Genomic DNA, 17,535 nt, shown 5'->3' with positions numbered 1-17,535 from the left:
AAGCTTAAGTTGAAAATGTGTTGAAAAGGTGCTGATTCACCTGCACCATCAATTGCAGCCTCCAAAATGGTCATACAATTTAATCGAAACTTCTTTAATACAGCTTGAGCAAAAACCCACCCTTACTGTATAACCTTGATGAAGGAGGATTTATTGCATGACTGCTGTATTAGACTGCTTTAGTTTTAGCTGGGTGTTCCCAGTGAACTGATAACTGAATGTAGATGTTATATATATGTTGACTTAAAACAAACAAACAAACAAAAAAACTACAACTCCCATGGTTCATTGGACGCAGCCGGACAAATCTGGCGCTGATCTATCCGGGTACTTCATTCACTGCTTCCTTTCGCGCCGGGTAACCGGAGAGCCGTGCGTCCATGTGCGCAGTGACTGGGAATTGAGAGTCCTCTGAAATATTAAAATCCGAGCCGTAAACAGAGTTTTCGTAATGGATCCCGAGTCTTTGGTCGAGGCCCTTCGGGGGACGATGGACCCTAATCTGCGGGAGGCCGCGGAGAGACAGCTGAACGAGGTAAAAGTTAAGACTAGCCGTTAATGGTGATGGCAGTGGTGGCGCGGTCTCGTCTCGGGCCTGGGCCGTTCACAACATCAAGATGGTGCGACCACGCAGGCTGGGCTCCGCAACCGTTACCGTGACAGATCCGGTGCTAAATTCCACCACTCGAGTCCTATAACGTTGCCGTGTCTTACGCCCTCGCTCCTAACACCACTGTGAAGACACTAACATGAAGCCAACATTATTAAAAAAAAAAAAAAAAATTTTTTTCGATGCCAGTATCCAACGTCAACGTTAGCTTGAGCCAGCTGTGTAGCTAATGCTAAACAAGCTAACCCTTCTTGTCATGCTGAGGAGGTAATTGTTAGCTCGTCACAGACAGTTTCGGTACAGTTTTGACTAATATCAGCGCTGACACAACACCGGAATAATATGACTGGTGTCATGGGCAACAAATAATAATGAGTGAATGCGGGGCATATACTAGTAAATCGTATTTAACAGCGGTGTACTGATATCTAGCTGTGTCTAATATCAGGAAGCTAACGGAGCTACTTGTTGGATGGGCTGCCGTAGCTACATAGCTGCTGCTCACGTGTCACTGTGACAAGCCCTGAAGTGGTGACTTTCCTTGGAAAAACTGAATAAAATTTACATTAGCCAGATTTTCACTTCTGTTTGCCGTAGCCACACTTCATATCTGATCGGCGACTTTAGAGCTACTTCGTGAAAAATTTCATAAAATGGAGTTTTACGCTAGTCCATGTGTGCCATGTTAGCAATACTGTGTAGTAAAAAAAGTTGTTGTCTCTCTCCATCCGCCAGTTATCGTTTATTTTTGATTGGGTAATCACATAAAATTTTAGTGGCAGAGCCAGAGAGAAAAATGGCTAAGACTGAGGCTGAATTGGATAAGATTGACTATAACGCGAAAATAATGCCACGAATAGTTTACATTTGTCATTTTGACTTAATACAAAGTTAAGTAAAACAGAAAAAATAAATCAAACATTTATTTGGTGTATACACCCTTTGCCTTTTAGAACTACACTTGCGTACAGTTTTTCATGGTATTTGGCAGGCAGGTTGTCGAAGAGCTTGCCACAGTTCCATTATGTTCAGACCAGGGCTCTCTGGGGACCATACCATTCCCCGCAAAGGTGTTTTCATCAGTTTGTATGGACAGTGTCCTACATGAAACTACTTTAAGCCTCTAAGTCATGACCACCTGTATTGGTTATGGAGAATAAATGCATGCGGGGCATGAGGCCTTTAATCGTTTTGAAGCCCAGTTTGTGTTACACAATTGGCATTGAACAGTCAAATCACAATGCCGTGATTAAGCTTTACTGTTCTTCTACATCTGTGCTCATGCGAGTCACGGGTAGTTAAATTGAAATAGTTAAGTAAACTCAAACTAACCTATTTTATTTTTTATATTAAAGTAATAATAATACAGTCATAGCACATGTGTTAGGTATGTTTTAGTCCAATCGAAGCCCTTCCTTCTTCCAGCTGTAGTTTGGGCAGTGGAAGGGGCTTACACCCACCCACATACATACATACATACATACATACATACATACATACAAACAGTAGATGGATAGATGGATACAAAAAATTAAAAAATGACACAGGGATTAATAGTGATGGATCACTTGAATGACATAGCTTTGTATTGTCTACTGGAGGTGGATGGAGTAAAGCGTGCATCGTTTCTAAATACAGTTCTTTTGCTTAGTCATAAACTGACTCTTTTTTTCATGGGAAATGGACAGCTAAATAGTGAATAAGCCTCGAAATACTTAAAATAAATTAAATTAACTTTAAATGTATTTGTAACATTGGTGCTGCGGTGTGGCTCAAAGCACACACTAATGATTTACTGTAAATACTGGTTTTGGTGAAGTTCTACGTACCAAGATGATTTTTGGAATCTGCAGCACATTTGTGATTTCCCTCACAGATTCGAACATCTGATATATCAGTTGGTCATGTCATTTTCCACCTTAACAAGTTCACAAGGACAAACTTAATGAAGCTTTCTTTCAGGAGGAGAAAATTAACCAGAATTCAATCTACTTAAGTCACTTCACCACTTAATAGTATATGAGGTCAGAAAATTGGCTTGTCTTTGTAATTCTATAGTATTGGCCAAAAATTAGTGCATTGATTGTGGATCACAGCTGGTGAATGTGTTAATGTGAGCATCTGTTTTTATGATAATAGCCCTTTTGAACAACTGGCTGATGTGGTACTCAGTTTTGTATATTTCTGATAACTCAAAGTTATTTGAATTGTGACGAATGCTGACTTTTTAAAGCTTATGTAGCCCATGGTTTATTTTTGAAACATGATGTGTGTAAATTGCCATGTCAAAAATACAACCTCCCAAGGTCCTTTTAATGCCTTACCAAAAAAATTAAAGCCATAACCATCTTTGTATTTTACAGTACAACACTAACAACTAGAAATAGATTTCATGCAAAATGGTATGAAACCTACTTCATACAAATTAGTATGAAATAGTATGAAAAACAGGAGATTCCACATGTTGTTTCAGTGTTTATAACCAGTTTACTTTCAGCTGTTTTCAATTCTGATTTACAGGGTCACACCCAGGTAAACTTTGTGTCCACTCTGCTCCGTGTCACCATGTCTGATCAGCTGGATTTGCCTGTCAGGCAAGCAGGTGAGTCTAAACTGACAAGTACAAACAGTTTTACATTTGGTGAAAGATGATGTGAAATAAAACTAGACGAAACACAAATGGGCATGTGATTAATGTAAAATGTTCTCTTTTTGAAAGAATTACTCAACATAAAGATTCAGTCCCTACTCTCTGCTAGTAGCATAAAGAGTGGGACCAGCACGTTTTTACAATAAACTGATTTGTTTAATCAAAATTGGGTGAGGGAGGTATTATAAAGCTGAGGTGGAGATTCAACACAAACAGGTGCAGGAGGTACCCTGATAAACAGTTTATAGGGAAAAAATGTGGAAAGTAAAAGCTATTCTCCCAAACTGCCTAAATCAAACACAGTGGTTTACTAATAACAATTTAATGTATTTATCATTGGGATTAATGTGAAAATGTTTTTTCTTCCTTTTAAATAATTTTATGCCTGTTTGGCTGACTCACTTTTAGATCGAGACTGAGATTGAATCTCCAAATAAAAACCCAGAAATGGATGGACAAAATAATATGTAAATAATTGCTGGTGAAGCTGAATGAATACTTCACCTAGTCTGCTCACAGCAATTTTTTATTATAATTACTAGTTAGTTCAAACCTTCTGAAGCATACACAAAATAACCTGCCAAATAACAGTTGTTTAGGAAATTGTCCTTTTCTATTTCCAGTGTTGCTTTTTTGTGTCTTGATAGGTAGTGTTATTTTAGAACAATGTTACGACACACAGTCCAGTGTATCCCCTAGGATGGAGTTGTTTCACACACTTGCGAAAATGGTTTTTTGTGTGCTTGCAAAGTGTGCCCGGCTGGGAGCTTTCTATGTATCTGCTGGCACCAGAAGGGCACTTGAGGCTCAAGTACGCGCAATACATCTGTGCACAGCAATGAGCAGGGGAAATGTCTGTCTAGGTTACATATGAGATGTCTCAAGATTTAGGAAAATACACTTTTATTGAACATAGTAAAAGCATAATCTTTTTAACAATTATTGACATTTATTGAACAAATAATAAATCAACACACCCCCATACTGTTGTTATCAAACAGTGTTGATTTACTTAAATGTTATGACATTTTCAATGATAAAATAACTAATATTTACGACGTTTATATAAGGGAATCCTATCCAAGTAATGTGTAACGTTTATCTCTGTGAGGGAATCTGTCCGTTGCCATTGCGATTGAAAGCTTTTACGCGTCATGGTGGGCCTCGCGCATAAATCTCATCTCCAGACAAACAGTCGGTGCATGTGGAATACCTAATATCCTTGGATGAAGAGGGATCTTCCAAGTGCTTATTTAACAAATGTGTTTTCTTGTGTATTCCTACCAAATGAGTGCGTTTGCTGTAACGTTACTGTGCGATATTCACGTGAAGTTGCAGGTCTGCTTCCTTTCGGTGAATGATAATCCTGAATCTGTGATCACCATTGCTTGCTTCATTGTTGACATCTAGCTGGTGCTTGTTGTTATAATCTTTGTGCTGTCATTATCAGGTAAACGCAAAGTTTCTCGTTTTTATACTTCACTCACAGGTGTGTGAATTGACCTGGATATGAAGCGTCCATAGTGCAAAATAATATAAGATTAGTTTCTGAAGAACCCTCTCATCCTGTCTCCTCTCCTCTTGTTTAAAAAAAAAAAAAAAAAAAAAAAAGCAGCAGCATAGAGCTGTTGTTAGCTGCATATAGGGTTTACATTGCACCTTGTATGAACTACAAACAGACTGCTACTTTTTGACTTACCGCTTAATTCTGCATCTGACTCCGATTTTGTTAAATGAATTATATGAGAAATAGACTAGATATTCTCCATGATCCCAAGCTTAAAAGGTTACTTATGCAATGGTTTTTAAAAAAGATAATTTAGCAATGATACATGATTCACACTCATGTTTTTGTGAGGCTGAAGTGCCATGCTGAAGTGCAGAGGACAGGTGGAGTTGGTTAAATATAGCTTGTTTTGCTTTAGTCAAATGCTTCTATGTGAGGAAGCTGTTAATGGAGGGAAAAACCAGTGGTCAAAGTTGCAGAAAGTTGCATAGATAGGATCTGAATCATTGTGTGTCCACCTCCCAAGTATTCACAACTGTACTAGCAAATTAAGCTGTTATAGAGCTGTGCTTTGGTGCAATAAATTTCTTTTCCATCTGTATGAAAAATGTCTGACGTTGTTTAGAGCAGACTAGAGGAGGAGCAGCTCCTCCAGACTTCACCGAAGCTGTCAGAATAATATCACAAGTGAGGCTGATTACAAATGTACATTGTCTTAATTTATTGTATTGGCAGTTAGTCTATCATTTGCACTGGGTTTGTTCATTTAGCTCTTGTCTGGCTTGATGCTGGTAGACAGCCCAAAATAAAAAATGTCTTTTTTTTGTTGTTGTTGTTGTGGTGTGTAGAAACAATCATTCTGCTTCTCTTGCGATCATTTTATTTGATTATTACACAATTTTTTTCTGGACAATTTGATCAAATGCGTTAATAGTAGTTTTATATAAGAGTTTCTAGTCTCTAGACAGCATGATTGAATGTGGGTTTTAGTTGCACTTGAATCAGTATTGGCAGCATGTACAGTATGTGCTGAGTTTTTAAAATCTCTGCTTCTGAGATTTCTGCTGCCAACCCAGTACAAAGGAGGTAAATGTGATGGAATGAGGACCACAAATGAAACTGAATTCACCTCAGTTGTATTCGTATGGTAGCAGAAATAAGTTTAACCATAACAACTCAGCCTGCAAAGCACACAAAATGTTCTGCACATCTCAATACTACCAGGGTTAATTGAGAATCGTTTCAATCGGGTAGAACTAACCTTTTAAAGTATTTGGTTCCCATGTTTGTTGTGAAAAACCTGTGTAGTTGTACCTCGTAGTTGTTGCCAGTCTTACTTGAAATTTTTGAATTCAGATAATCTTTTTTTTTATGAGTAGATTCACTTGCTCTCTGCAAATATTTTGGGAGCCTTATGTTGGCCAACAATACTTAATTTTATACAGGGTCTAAGGTAATTTTAAATAGTTACTCCACAACAGCCTCAGTACCCACATTTTAAACATGTTCCTGTTTTTGGACTGGAGCTGCAGTTTACTGAAGTTGACAAACACAAAAAATTTGTGACGCTATGTTAGGAAACGGCTTTTAGGAATTGCCAAGAAAAGCACCACTGTTGTCTAACCTTAAGTGGGTATTTTACCATGTTTGTATGTTTTTTTTTTTTTTTTTTTTTTTTTTTTTTTTTGCCATTTGCAATCATTTACTAAGCATACAATCATTAAAATCAGCTACACATTCTTAATAATTAATTTTCCTCCTGTCCATGGATATAATTTAAAGGACAGACTCTTTGTGGCTTTGTAGTGTTGGGGCGATAGAGAGTTTGGTGGTCATAGGCGGAGGGGAGTGGGTTTATGCTCTGTCAGCAGTGATGGGCTGGATTATGATTGCCTCGCCAGCGGTGTAGACATTTGTGTCAGCAGTCTGACGTCCGCCTCCCAGCCCTAACTCCTCTGCTCCCTCAGATGCCTCTCCCTACAACACAGGACTCAGAGTGGGGCCCCACATTGTAGATGTGAACCCAGCTGACACCCTGGTGCCACATTCAAAACTACTGAACTACAGATTGAAGAATTTATTCCTGCATCTTAGGCTTTAGGCGGTTCTGAAGTCACACTACAGAGTTGTACAGTCATAATGATGTAAATGCAGTTAAGATGATGGGTACAAATTTGGGAGTTGCATAAGGTTGTACACCAACTGAATTTTAAAACATACATAGTGGTTTAATTACTTTTAAACGCCTCTGTAAATGCAGCTTGCAGATAAACTTGCTGATTTTCGTATTTATTTCTTAGATTGAGAACTTAATGTTTCTAATTTGCAGCAAAACATCTTTGCCAAAGTCACCCATCTCAAACTGAAATTTACAAGGTTTTGTATCTTGTAAACAAATTAAGGTGTACATTACAAACACCATTCAGCACTTTAGTGATGTTTGTCAGCATTCCTACATTGTGTTTGGTGTCTCAAGTTTTGTCTGTGTTCTTAAAGTAACATAAAGGGCTGACCCTTGTGTTTCTCTCTGTCTAGGTGTGATTTACCTAAAGAACATGATAACCCAGCACTGGAGTGATGGAGACGGTTCAGGCACAGAGACACCTGTCAATAACATCCCTGAGGAGGACAGGCAGTTCATTCGAGACAGCATAGTGGAGGCCATCATCCACTCCCCCGAGCGCATCAGGTAACCACTCACCCTGTTGGCTGAGTAGAGCGAGAGGAGCTCAGGAGATTTTGTTGTCTATCCATGTTCCCTTTCAGTCACACTTTTTCCATCTAAAACTGCCTTTTTGAACTTGTCAGGGTTCAGTTGACAACATGTATCCACCACATGATCAAGCATGACTACCCCGGCAAGTGGACGACCATCGTGGACAAGATTGGCTTCTACCTGCAGTCAGACAACAGTGCAGGATGGCTGGGCATCTTGCTCTGCCTTTACCAGCTTGTCAAAAACTACGAGTACGTCAGTTCTCGGTCTTCATTTTATATTGTATTCTAACACATGGCATGGGGTTAATGTTGTGGCTGTGTGGCTGATGTGTGAAACAGATATAAGAAACCAGAAGAGCGTCAACCTCTGGTGGCTGCCATGCACATCTTTATGCCCATGCTGAAAGAACGTTTTATCCAGCTGCTCCCTGACCACTCCAGTGACTCTGTCCTCATACAGAAACAGATCTTCAAAATTCTCTATGCCCTCTTCCAGGTAATGTCACACAGCCTGACATCTTCTCCATAGCTGGGGACTGAGAACAGCTCTTAAAGTTACACTCAACCAGTGTTGAAATAGTACGAATAGTGTTGAAAATAAATTTGATTTGTTTATTGAAATCTGTATTTTATTAAATCCATAATGCCCCCTTTTGACAGTAACATATCTAAATATCTGGCCTAATTAGAGTAAGATTTTGTGTTTTGCCTTTTTCTTTTTCTTTTTTTTTTTTAATAATAAAAATTTCTTGTTCCTCTCTACAGTACAACCTCCCCCTGGAACTCATCAACAGACAGAACCTGACAGAATGGATGGAGATCCTGAAGACAGTGGTGGATAGAGATGTTCCTCCAGTAAGGAGACAAAATGAGTTCATACTGCACTAATATTGCCAAACAGTCCTTACAGATTGTTTGGTTTCTGTGATGTGCACATTTAAGTTCTCCACAAGCAGACTTTGCGAACGTTGTCCTTGGTCTGTGCAGGAGACAATGCAGATAGATGAAGATGAGCGGCCTGAGTTGCCGTGGTGGAAGTGTAAGAAGTGGGCCCTTCACATCTTGGCTCGTCTGTTTGAGAGGTAAAAATCTAATAATTCTTCCCTTAACTTGTTTAATCATCCAAACATGTTTAACTGGAACATTGACTTTATTGAACGCTGTATGCAGGTATGGAAGCCCAGGCAACACAACCAAAGAGTATGCAGAGTTTGCTGAACTTTTCCTCAAGGAATATGCAGTTGCTGCACAGCAGGTAGGAACTTCAGAAGGTGTAATGTCAGCAGCAGCTCTCCAGACAGACTGAAGTATAGGGTCTGTGGACCTCACAAATTCAAGGAATTTCTTTGTACATTTGTCTACTAGGTGCTGCTGAAAGTCTTATACCAGTACAAGGAAAAGCAATATGTGGCTCCCAGAGTACTCCAACAGACACTCAACTACATCAACCAGGGCATAGCACATGCTCTGACGTGGAAAAACCTCAAACCGCACATCCAGGTAAAAAAATGAATATCCAGACAATATTTGACAATACTGTAGGTGATGAGTCTTAAATGTTCGTTTTGCAGAAACTGTATTTGTTTGAAGGATTGTCACTATAGAAGTATTAAGCTAAAGCACTGCCAATCAGTTTTGTTTCAGCAGCTTATAAAAGAATAAAAAAATTAGAAGGTTAATTTCTCATATACTCAGTTATATTACCACAACAGAGAGAATAGATTTTGACCAATGAAATAATTTACCCGAATACAATTTAAAACTCATTCTCAGGTTTAACAATCTGCAGTGGCAAATCAGTATCTGTAGTTATTGGAAAGTGTGAATAACTTGCAACTTTACAACAAATGGTCTCAAGGCAGGTGCCTCACATCCACTGTGTCCATCCACTTCCTGATTGTGAGTTTTCAAATTTTGTTTTTTCAGGGCATCATTCAGGATGTGGTTTTCCCCCTCATGTGCTACACAGATAGTGATGAGGAACTGTGGCAGGAGGATCCATATGAGTACATCCGCATGAAATTTGGTAGGCAGAGAAAGTCAGTGCCTGTAATCCAACAGGAATCCTGTGCATAAGTGATAACTAACCATTACTCCAAACTCTGCTGTGCCCCTTAGACGTATTTGAGGACTTCATCTCTCCAACTACAGCAGCCCAGACACTCCTCTTCACTGCCTGCAACAAGAGGAAAGAGGTGAGCTGAGATAATTGTGTGAAACTTTGATTTGTGTTTAGTCAGAGAAAGAGTTCCTGTAACGAAAAACAGTTCCTATAAAGAAAAAATAAAACAGATTCTTCCCCTGTTTCGACAATTCATATTTAATAAGGTGTGTTTTTCTTGCTCTGTTTAGGTGTTGCAAAAGACTATGGGCTTCTGCTACCAGATTCTCACTGAGCCCAGCTCTGACCCCAGGAAAAAGGATGGTGCCCTCCACATGATAGGCTCTTTGGCTGAAATCCTGCTGAAGGTAAACAGCTCTAAGTAGGCATGTTTGCACTACGTTTTTCACAATTGTACAACAGTAAAACAAATCTACAAATAGTTTAAAAGACATGATTCCATTCTCACTGAGCAAAAGAGGTGATGAAGATTTGTAACATTTTGCAACAAACAGGATTTTCACCGCACCCTCCTGTTTTTACCGTGACTGACCTCATGACCATAAACTTGTAAATAATGGTCTCTAACTGGGCTAAGAGATGATTCTGCAGAAGCTGATTTAGCTATGGGCTATGAGAGATGTTGAAAACTATTTTGCTTTGTTAGAGAAGAGAACAGTCTGAATAGTAGCCTCTTTCTAGAAAGTATCAAGTAAGCCATAGATGGATTCATGTTAAAATTGAAAATGCTAAACGTACGGGATAAGTGTTGTAAAGTGTATTTGACTACCTTGTGGAACTTGACAGTTTTTTTTTTTTTTCTTTCTCTACACAGAAAAAAATATATAAGGACCAAATGGAGTTCATGCTGCAGAATCACGTCTTCCCCCTGTTCCGCAGTGAACTGGGCTACATGAGAGCCAGAGTATGTGATCATTTCCTGTCCTCAGATCTGTATGATAACAGTACTGAATAAAAGTGGCTTTGAATTAACACAAGCTTGTAATATTAGCACTTCACTTTGTTTAGGTCCTTAAATTTACCTGCCACATCTTCTCAACCTCTCTGTTTTCACAGGCCTGCTGGGTGCTGCATTACTTCTGCGAGGTGAAGTTCAAAAGTGACCAGAACCTGCAGACGGCTCTGGAGCTGACCCGCCTCTGTCTAATCAATGACAATGAGATGCCCGTTAAGGTGGAAGCTGCTATTGCGCTGCAGGTTCTCATCAGCAACCAGGAGAAAGGTGAGCAAAAAGTAGAGTCATACAAGTCATGGTTTGCTTACTGCACCACATAGAATGATTTTCTGTTTTTATAAAGTGTAATTTAGTAGTTTAAGTGTCTAATCAAACCCATGTATTCTCTAGCCAAAGAATACATCACCCCCTTCATCCGGCCAGTGATGCAGGCACTCCTGCACATTGTCAGGGAGACAGAGAACGATGATCTCACCAATGTCATACAGAAGATGATCTGCGAATACAGTGAGGAGGTCACTCCAATTGCAGTGGAGATGACACAGCATTTGGTAAGTGCAATCATTACTCACCTGTCAGCCAAGAACAGATATCTGAGACTGCAGTGGGCACAGGCTCACCAAAATGGAACAGATGAAGACTGGAAAAAACTTGGCCTGGTTTGATGAATCTGGATTTCTGCTCAGGCATGCAGATGGTAGGGTCAGAATTCGATATCAACAGTCCAAGCCCGTGGTGATGTAATGGTGTGGGAAATGCTTTCTTGGCACACTTTGGGCTCCTAAAATACTAGTCAATCATGGTTTGAATGCCACTGCCTATATGAGTATTGTTGCTTCCCTTTATGGCCCTTTATTTACCCAACTTCTAGTGGCTCCTTCCAGCATCATAATGCACCATGTCACAGGCAAAAGTTGTCTGAAACTGGTTTCATAAACATGACAATGAGTTCAATTTACTTTAGTGGCCTCCCCAGTCACCAGATCTGAATCCAATAGAGCACTGTTGGGATGTGCAATAGACAAATCTGAAGAAATGATGTGATGCAATCACGTCAACATGGAGCAGAATCTCAAAGGAATGTTTCCAACACGATGGGGAATCCTCTGAAAAACAGGCTGTTTTGAGAGCAAAGGGAGGCCCTACCCAATGTTAGTATGGTGTTCCTAACAAAGTGCTTTCTGAGTGTAGAGGCTACAGGATGTCATTTGACATGATACCATCCTGTTCACCATCACTGAGTGGCCAAATTAACTCCAACTATGGCTGCTTTGAATGAGAACTGTAATCCAGAGAGAGAAATATCTGAAAGTAATTTTTTTATTTATTTTTTTGCCATGTAAATGGAATGATAGCAGATACGCAGTGTTTGTATGTTTGCCACTCAGAAAGTGACTGTGCCAACCCCCGTGTATGATGATGTCTCATGCGGACCCTTTATATTGCTTTTAAGAGAAAGCTACGATCACATTAAATGGGTATATGTGTTGCTTTTCATCAAGTTTAGCAATCCTAAAATGGGAAATCAGTCAAATGTCCTCCCTAATGATGAAATGTAGTGATACTAGGATACTAATAGTCCACAGATACAATCATAATATTCTCTCTGTTCACTCTTTGAAAGGCGATGACGTTCAACCAGGTGATTCAAACGGGTCCTGATGAGGAGGGTGGAGATGACAAGGCCGTGACGGCTATGGGCATCCTCAACACCATTGACACATTGCTAAGTGTGGTGGAGGACCACAAAGAGGTCAGCAGCATAGCCACTAAACATGCTGCACACACTCAACACGCATGCGCTCACACACACACTCCTGGCTGATCCCTCATCTCGGTGCCACTTCCTCTGCAGAAGCAGCCCTGGTCTGCTGTAGCGCTGCTGCCAACACACTTCAGCCACCCACCAACTCCTGGGAACATGCTCTGTTCTCACCATGTTCAAAATGACTCAGAGGCTGAGGCAGTCGTTAGAAGTAGTGCTGGGGCACGCTGCCTCCATGTCTGCCGAAACATAGGACTGCTTGAGCCAAGAACGCGTTGGCTATGACCAAGCATTGCTTTACACTGATGACTTTTGATTGCATAACAGTTCAGTAGTTTAGGTTTTAGCACTCGTTGATGTATGTCACTTTCCTACAAAGAACTAGAATTATTTTAATTTGACCACTGAATTGTTTTTATCTAGGAAATTTAATCTGTTCAACTGGTGTAGAGGCATTAGAGGGCAGGTGATAATACAGGACTGATGCACCAGGTACATGAAAAAACATTAGTGAGGAAGAAGTGCTTATCCTCATTGCTTCTAGTCGATTTGACTCAAAATAATCATTCACTAACTTTATAGGGTGTTCCATATGTAACACTGATGTTTGATCGTGTTTTCAATGTAACAAGGATAGTCTATCAATAATAGAATCAGAATTTAAAAAATTGTATCCTGAAATTACAGCTTTCATGTAAATGTCCTTAACTATCACGTGGTGACAAAATAGGAGATGATATTTTTATACATATTTTAACAAAATGTGTGACTAATTGTCTCACTTACTATGTGTATTAAATCAAACTAATTTTAATTTCTGAATATTTTAAACAAATACTTACATATTGCCCCTTTAACATGACACTATGTAAAGCTTTAATCAAAACAGCATTATCTTCTTGAATTTCCTATGTTGATTAAATCCTCATTGCCTTTAACTTCTGTGCTCTTTCAGATCACCCAGCAACTAGAGGGCATCTGTCTGCAGGTGATTGGCACTGTGCTGCAGCAACATGTACTGGGTAAGTAGAACTGGTTCTTCCTGTGCTTCCACCTGCATGTTACACTATAGCTCTTTCTGCCTGCCTGCCTGCCTAAGAGGTGACCTATCGATAATAAACGAACTATATTTACTTTCGGTCACTCACTTCTGTTTTTATAAATCTTTTCTCAGAGTTTTATGAAGAGATCCTGTCCTTGGCTCACAGCCTGACCTGCCAGCAGGTGTCGCCACAGATGTGGCAGCTCCTTCCACTGGTGTACGAAGTCTTCCAGCAGGATGGATTTGACTACTTCACAGGTATGTGCCTGGAAAAAAAACAATACCTGCATTGATATTCGAATGATAACTGGGTTTCAGTCAGGTATGAAGGTTTTTAACTGAAAATGAAAAAAGACACTAGTTTTTCTTTGCAACCATACAACCTCCATGTTTTTCTGTGAGGTCACCTGAGTGAATAATAAATGTGTTTCTGTTTCAGATATGATGCCTCTCCTTCACAACTATGTCACAGTTGACACAGACACCCTCCTATCTGACACCAAATACTTGGAGATCATCTATAGCATGTGCAAGAAGGTAAAGCAGAGCAGTTTTTGTTAAGACATGGTGTAAGAGAGATAACACCCTCTGTGTATATATGCTAAATAATTTGTGGTGATCCGTGTGCATTGTGAGGCTCACCTTGGCCTGTCACTTCACGCAGGTCCTGACAGGTGATCCTGGTGAGGATCCAGAGTGCCATGCAGCCAAGCTTTTAGAGGTGATCATTCTGCAGTGCAAAGGCCGTGGCATTGATCAGGTCAGTGTCTAACGAAAATAATCTTATTTATATCTCAGGGTACTGACCTGGTAAGATCACACTCTAAGCTACAGCTCAAAAAAGTACATCTGCAGGATGGACAAAGACCTCTTTTTGGGTGGCAAATAAAAGTAATCTAGATTTTCATAACTAATCATAAATTTCCTGTAATTATTATCATTATTTTCAAGAAAACATCTGAACCTGCTATTGTTGCAGGTTGTGCCCTTGTTTGTGGCTGCTGCATTGGAGCGTTTGACGCGGGAGGTAAAGACCAGCGAGTTGAGGACCATGTGCCTGCAGGTGGCCATTGCTGCCCTTTACTACAGCCCCCCTCTTCTCCTCAACACTCTGGAGAATCTCCGCTTTCCCAACAACACTGAGCCAATCACTAACCACTTCATAACCCAGTGGCTCAAAGATGTTGACTGCTTCCTTGGGTAAGACCAGTTTCATATGTGTATTTAATGTTGCAAATTACAGCTACAGTATATTTAGTGTTGACTGTTTCCTTTCTAAATCTCAGGATAAATATCTTAGGCCTCATTCTAATGGTAGACAACTTCAATCAATTTAAGCAGCCAGTTTACACAATTATTGTCATCCTCATTAGCAATTTATACCACCGGTATTGTCAGAAATCCTGCTAACTTTTTGTTCCACTTGCTCACAGCCTCCATGATAGGAAGATGTGCATTCTCGGACTTTGTGCTCTAATTGACCTTGAGCACAGGCCTCAGGCTGTCAACCAGGTGGCCAGCCAGCTTCTTCCAGCAGCCATCCTACTGTTCAGCGGCCTCAAGAGGGCGTACGCCTGTCGAGCAGAGCATGAGAATGAGGAAGACGACGACGATGAAGATGGGGAAGATGAGGACGACAATGGTAAGGCATAAGTGTTTGATGTATTCAGTGTTGCATCAGCCATATTCAGTGTTACTCTGCAAGGTGAGTTAAGGTGTGATGTTGAAAGCTGTTCTCATAACTTTCTGAACGAATGTAGCTGAGCTGGGCAGTGACGAAGATGACATTGATGAGGAGGGTCAGGAGTACCTGGAGATGCTGGCGAAGCAGGCCGGAGAGGATGGAGATGATGAAGACTGGGAGGAGGACGATGCTGAGGAGACGGCACTTGAAGGCTACACTACAGCTGTAGATGATGAAGACAACTTAGTGGACGAGTATCAGATCTTCAAAGCCATACTACAGAGTAAGATGATGACCTGTTGATGGAAAGCTTGTGTTAAATCAGTCTCTTGCAAATAGAAATTAGTTTCAGTAAAACAAATATGTCCATGTTGTACATCAATCGCTAATCTCCCTTTACTGTGTGGCAGATATCCAGACCCGTGACCCAGCATGGTACCAGGCACTAACACAAGCCCTTGACGAAGAACAGGGCAAACAGCTTCAGGACATTGGCACACTTGCAGATCAGAGACGGGCAGCACATGGTGAGCACCAGCTGAGACTCTGCCTCAATTTTCCAATAATACTCTGATGTGGCATTTCAGTCTGACAATAAAGCATTTTTTTTACATGCTACTATTTCCTGCTTTTTTGTTATTGATAGTTGCTTTACAATTTTAAAAAGTCTATATATTATAACTAATACCTTTTCATCAATGCATTTCCCTGGAATAAAAGGTACTGCAGTATTCATAGCCTGCACCCACTAAATACTATACACTACAGTCTAGCACATTGAAATCAGGTGTTTTTGTGCCTGTATAGGCACAAAAAAATGAGCCTAATACACTGGAGCCAAAGTGGTGGCCTAGGCCTCTAGGGCCTGATGATGAACCGCAGTTTCATGGCAGGGGTTCGGGTCTGGCTGGGGACCTTTTTTGTTGCAGGTCCTCCATCTTTCTGTCCCATCATTTCCTGTTATCTCTGTATTGTTGACTAATAATGTCATAAAATACATCCAAATGTTGCTCACATTGAGTTGCATTAGACGAAGCTGTGCCAGAGTCTGGTGTGGTCTGAGCTTCTTAAAGCCAAACCTTGCAATCTGTCTTGGGCTTCTTGACTGGCAGTTAAAATGGGTAACTTTTAGGGTTTGGTCTAGCACCCGCTGTGTAGTAAATGAACAGTGACTAACAGTAAGCCTTGAGGAAACAACCTTTTTTTTTCCTCTCCTATGTTTGTGATTCTTAAGTACTGTTGCTTATCATCTAATTACAGAATCCAAGATGATCGAGAAACACGGCGGGTACAAGTTCACGGCGCCAGTGGTGCCATCTACTTTCAACTTTGGAGGCACTGCTCCAGGAATGAATTGAGTCATCTGTTGTACTTTTTATTACTCTGTGACTGATTGTAGTGAAGTGAAAAAAAGCTTGTGTTGTTCCCTTAAGTAGTGGTTCCAGAACTGGTTCTTCTCAGTCATTCTTCAATCTGTCAAATGGGAAATAGCACCAGAAGATGTGGGAAAGCAACCAAAATGCAACCAATGGCTGGGGAAAACAAACCAAGAACTTGAGCACGATGCAAGAGAAGAAGCTCTGAACAACGTTGTCTTCTGGAGCCCAGTGTGGAGGGGATACCATGACGGCAACTCTTTTGTTTTGTTTTTTTTTTCCCACTTAAACAAAATTGGGGGATTAACCGTTAGAAATTGATAATGGGACTAAATATAACATTATCACTGTTGTGGCTAAATGGCCGTAATAAGATTATACCTCTGGTAGTGGTGATATCTACGTTATTTTCTGCATAAACAAACACTCATGTTTATGTACATACAAGCCAAGGTTATTGATTTTTCAAGTAGCCTTGAAAAACAACCAGAGGCATTTGTAAGGTGTCAACAGCTGTATTCATATGTAGCATACTGGATACTTCATAGCACTATGTGATGCCTGATCTCTGTAAATTAATGACTAGCACTTTCATATTGTTCAGGTCTCCTAGCCTTCTGTATCAGACTGCAAATTTTTTTAAATTGAAGCCTATTTAAAATGAAAACAGCTGTAACTTTGTTACTTAGCAAGTGACTTCTGTAATGGCTGGTTGTCACGCATCTGGTTACAGAGTGGATCAGTGGGCAACTCGGAAACATTATTGATTTCAGGAAAAAAGAGAATGCTCTTGGTGTTCAGTATGGCTACAGGACATGTGTTTGTGAGCACTGAAAGTACAATTGGATACATCATTGAAGCATGTACAATTGGACTTATCGTGAAGGTCTCAAGCTTTTGGTTGGTGTATGGATGAACCATCTATATATACAACAACATATTAAAAAAAGCTAAGGGAATTCATGACCATGAGTGTTTCCTTATACAGGCACATTTCTTCTTCTGCTTTATTATAATTGGTTTAAAAACTATAAGCTTTGCTTCTTTTCATATCCACCAGTCCATTTCCACCAGAGGGCAGTGCTCTCCTGTGATTACAGAATCAC

The 17,535-nt window shown here is 40.1% G+C and overlaps 1 protein-coding gene across 1 annotated transcript; it reads left to right on the top strand.

Annotated features, from left to right (window-relative positions):
• Positions 1 to 323: 323 nt before the first annotated feature.
• ipo7 (importin 7) lies at positions 324 to 17,388 on the top strand. Its single transcript, XM_040129232.1, has 25 exons — positions 324 to 535; positions 3,131 to 3,212; positions 7,303 to 7,456; positions 7,576 to 7,734; positions 7,825 to 7,981; positions 8,251 to 8,340; positions 8,473 to 8,567; positions 8,656 to 8,740; positions 8,851 to 8,985; positions 9,412 to 9,511; positions 9,604 to 9,680; positions 9,838 to 9,954; positions 10,422 to 10,511; positions 10,664 to 10,829; positions 10,953 to 11,113; positions 12,187 to 12,315; positions 13,283 to 13,349; positions 13,502 to 13,627; positions 13,809 to 13,906; positions 14,034 to 14,129; positions 14,349 to 14,569; positions 14,803 to 15,011; positions 15,130 to 15,336; positions 15,464 to 15,580; positions 16,314 to 17,388. The coding sequence occupies exons 1-25, from the start codon at positions 452 to 454 to the stop codon at positions 16,409 to 16,411; spliced, it is 3,120 nt and encodes a 1,039-aa protein (XP_039985166.1). The 5' UTR covers positions 324 to 451; the 3' UTR covers positions 16,412 to 17,388.
• Positions 17,389 to 17,535: the final 147 nt, after the last annotated feature.

Source organism: Xiphias gladius, chromosome 1 (assembly GCF_016859285.1).
Source record: "Xiphias gladius isolate SHS-SW01 ecotype Sanya breed wild chromosome 1, ASM1685928v1, whole genome shotgun sequence".
Classification (NCBI taxonomy): Eukaryota; Metazoa; Chordata; class Actinopteri; order Istiophoriformes; family Xiphiidae; genus Xiphias; species Xiphias gladius.
Note: the sequence above shows the minus strand (reverse complement) of the source record. Positions and strands in the feature narration are given on the sequence as shown.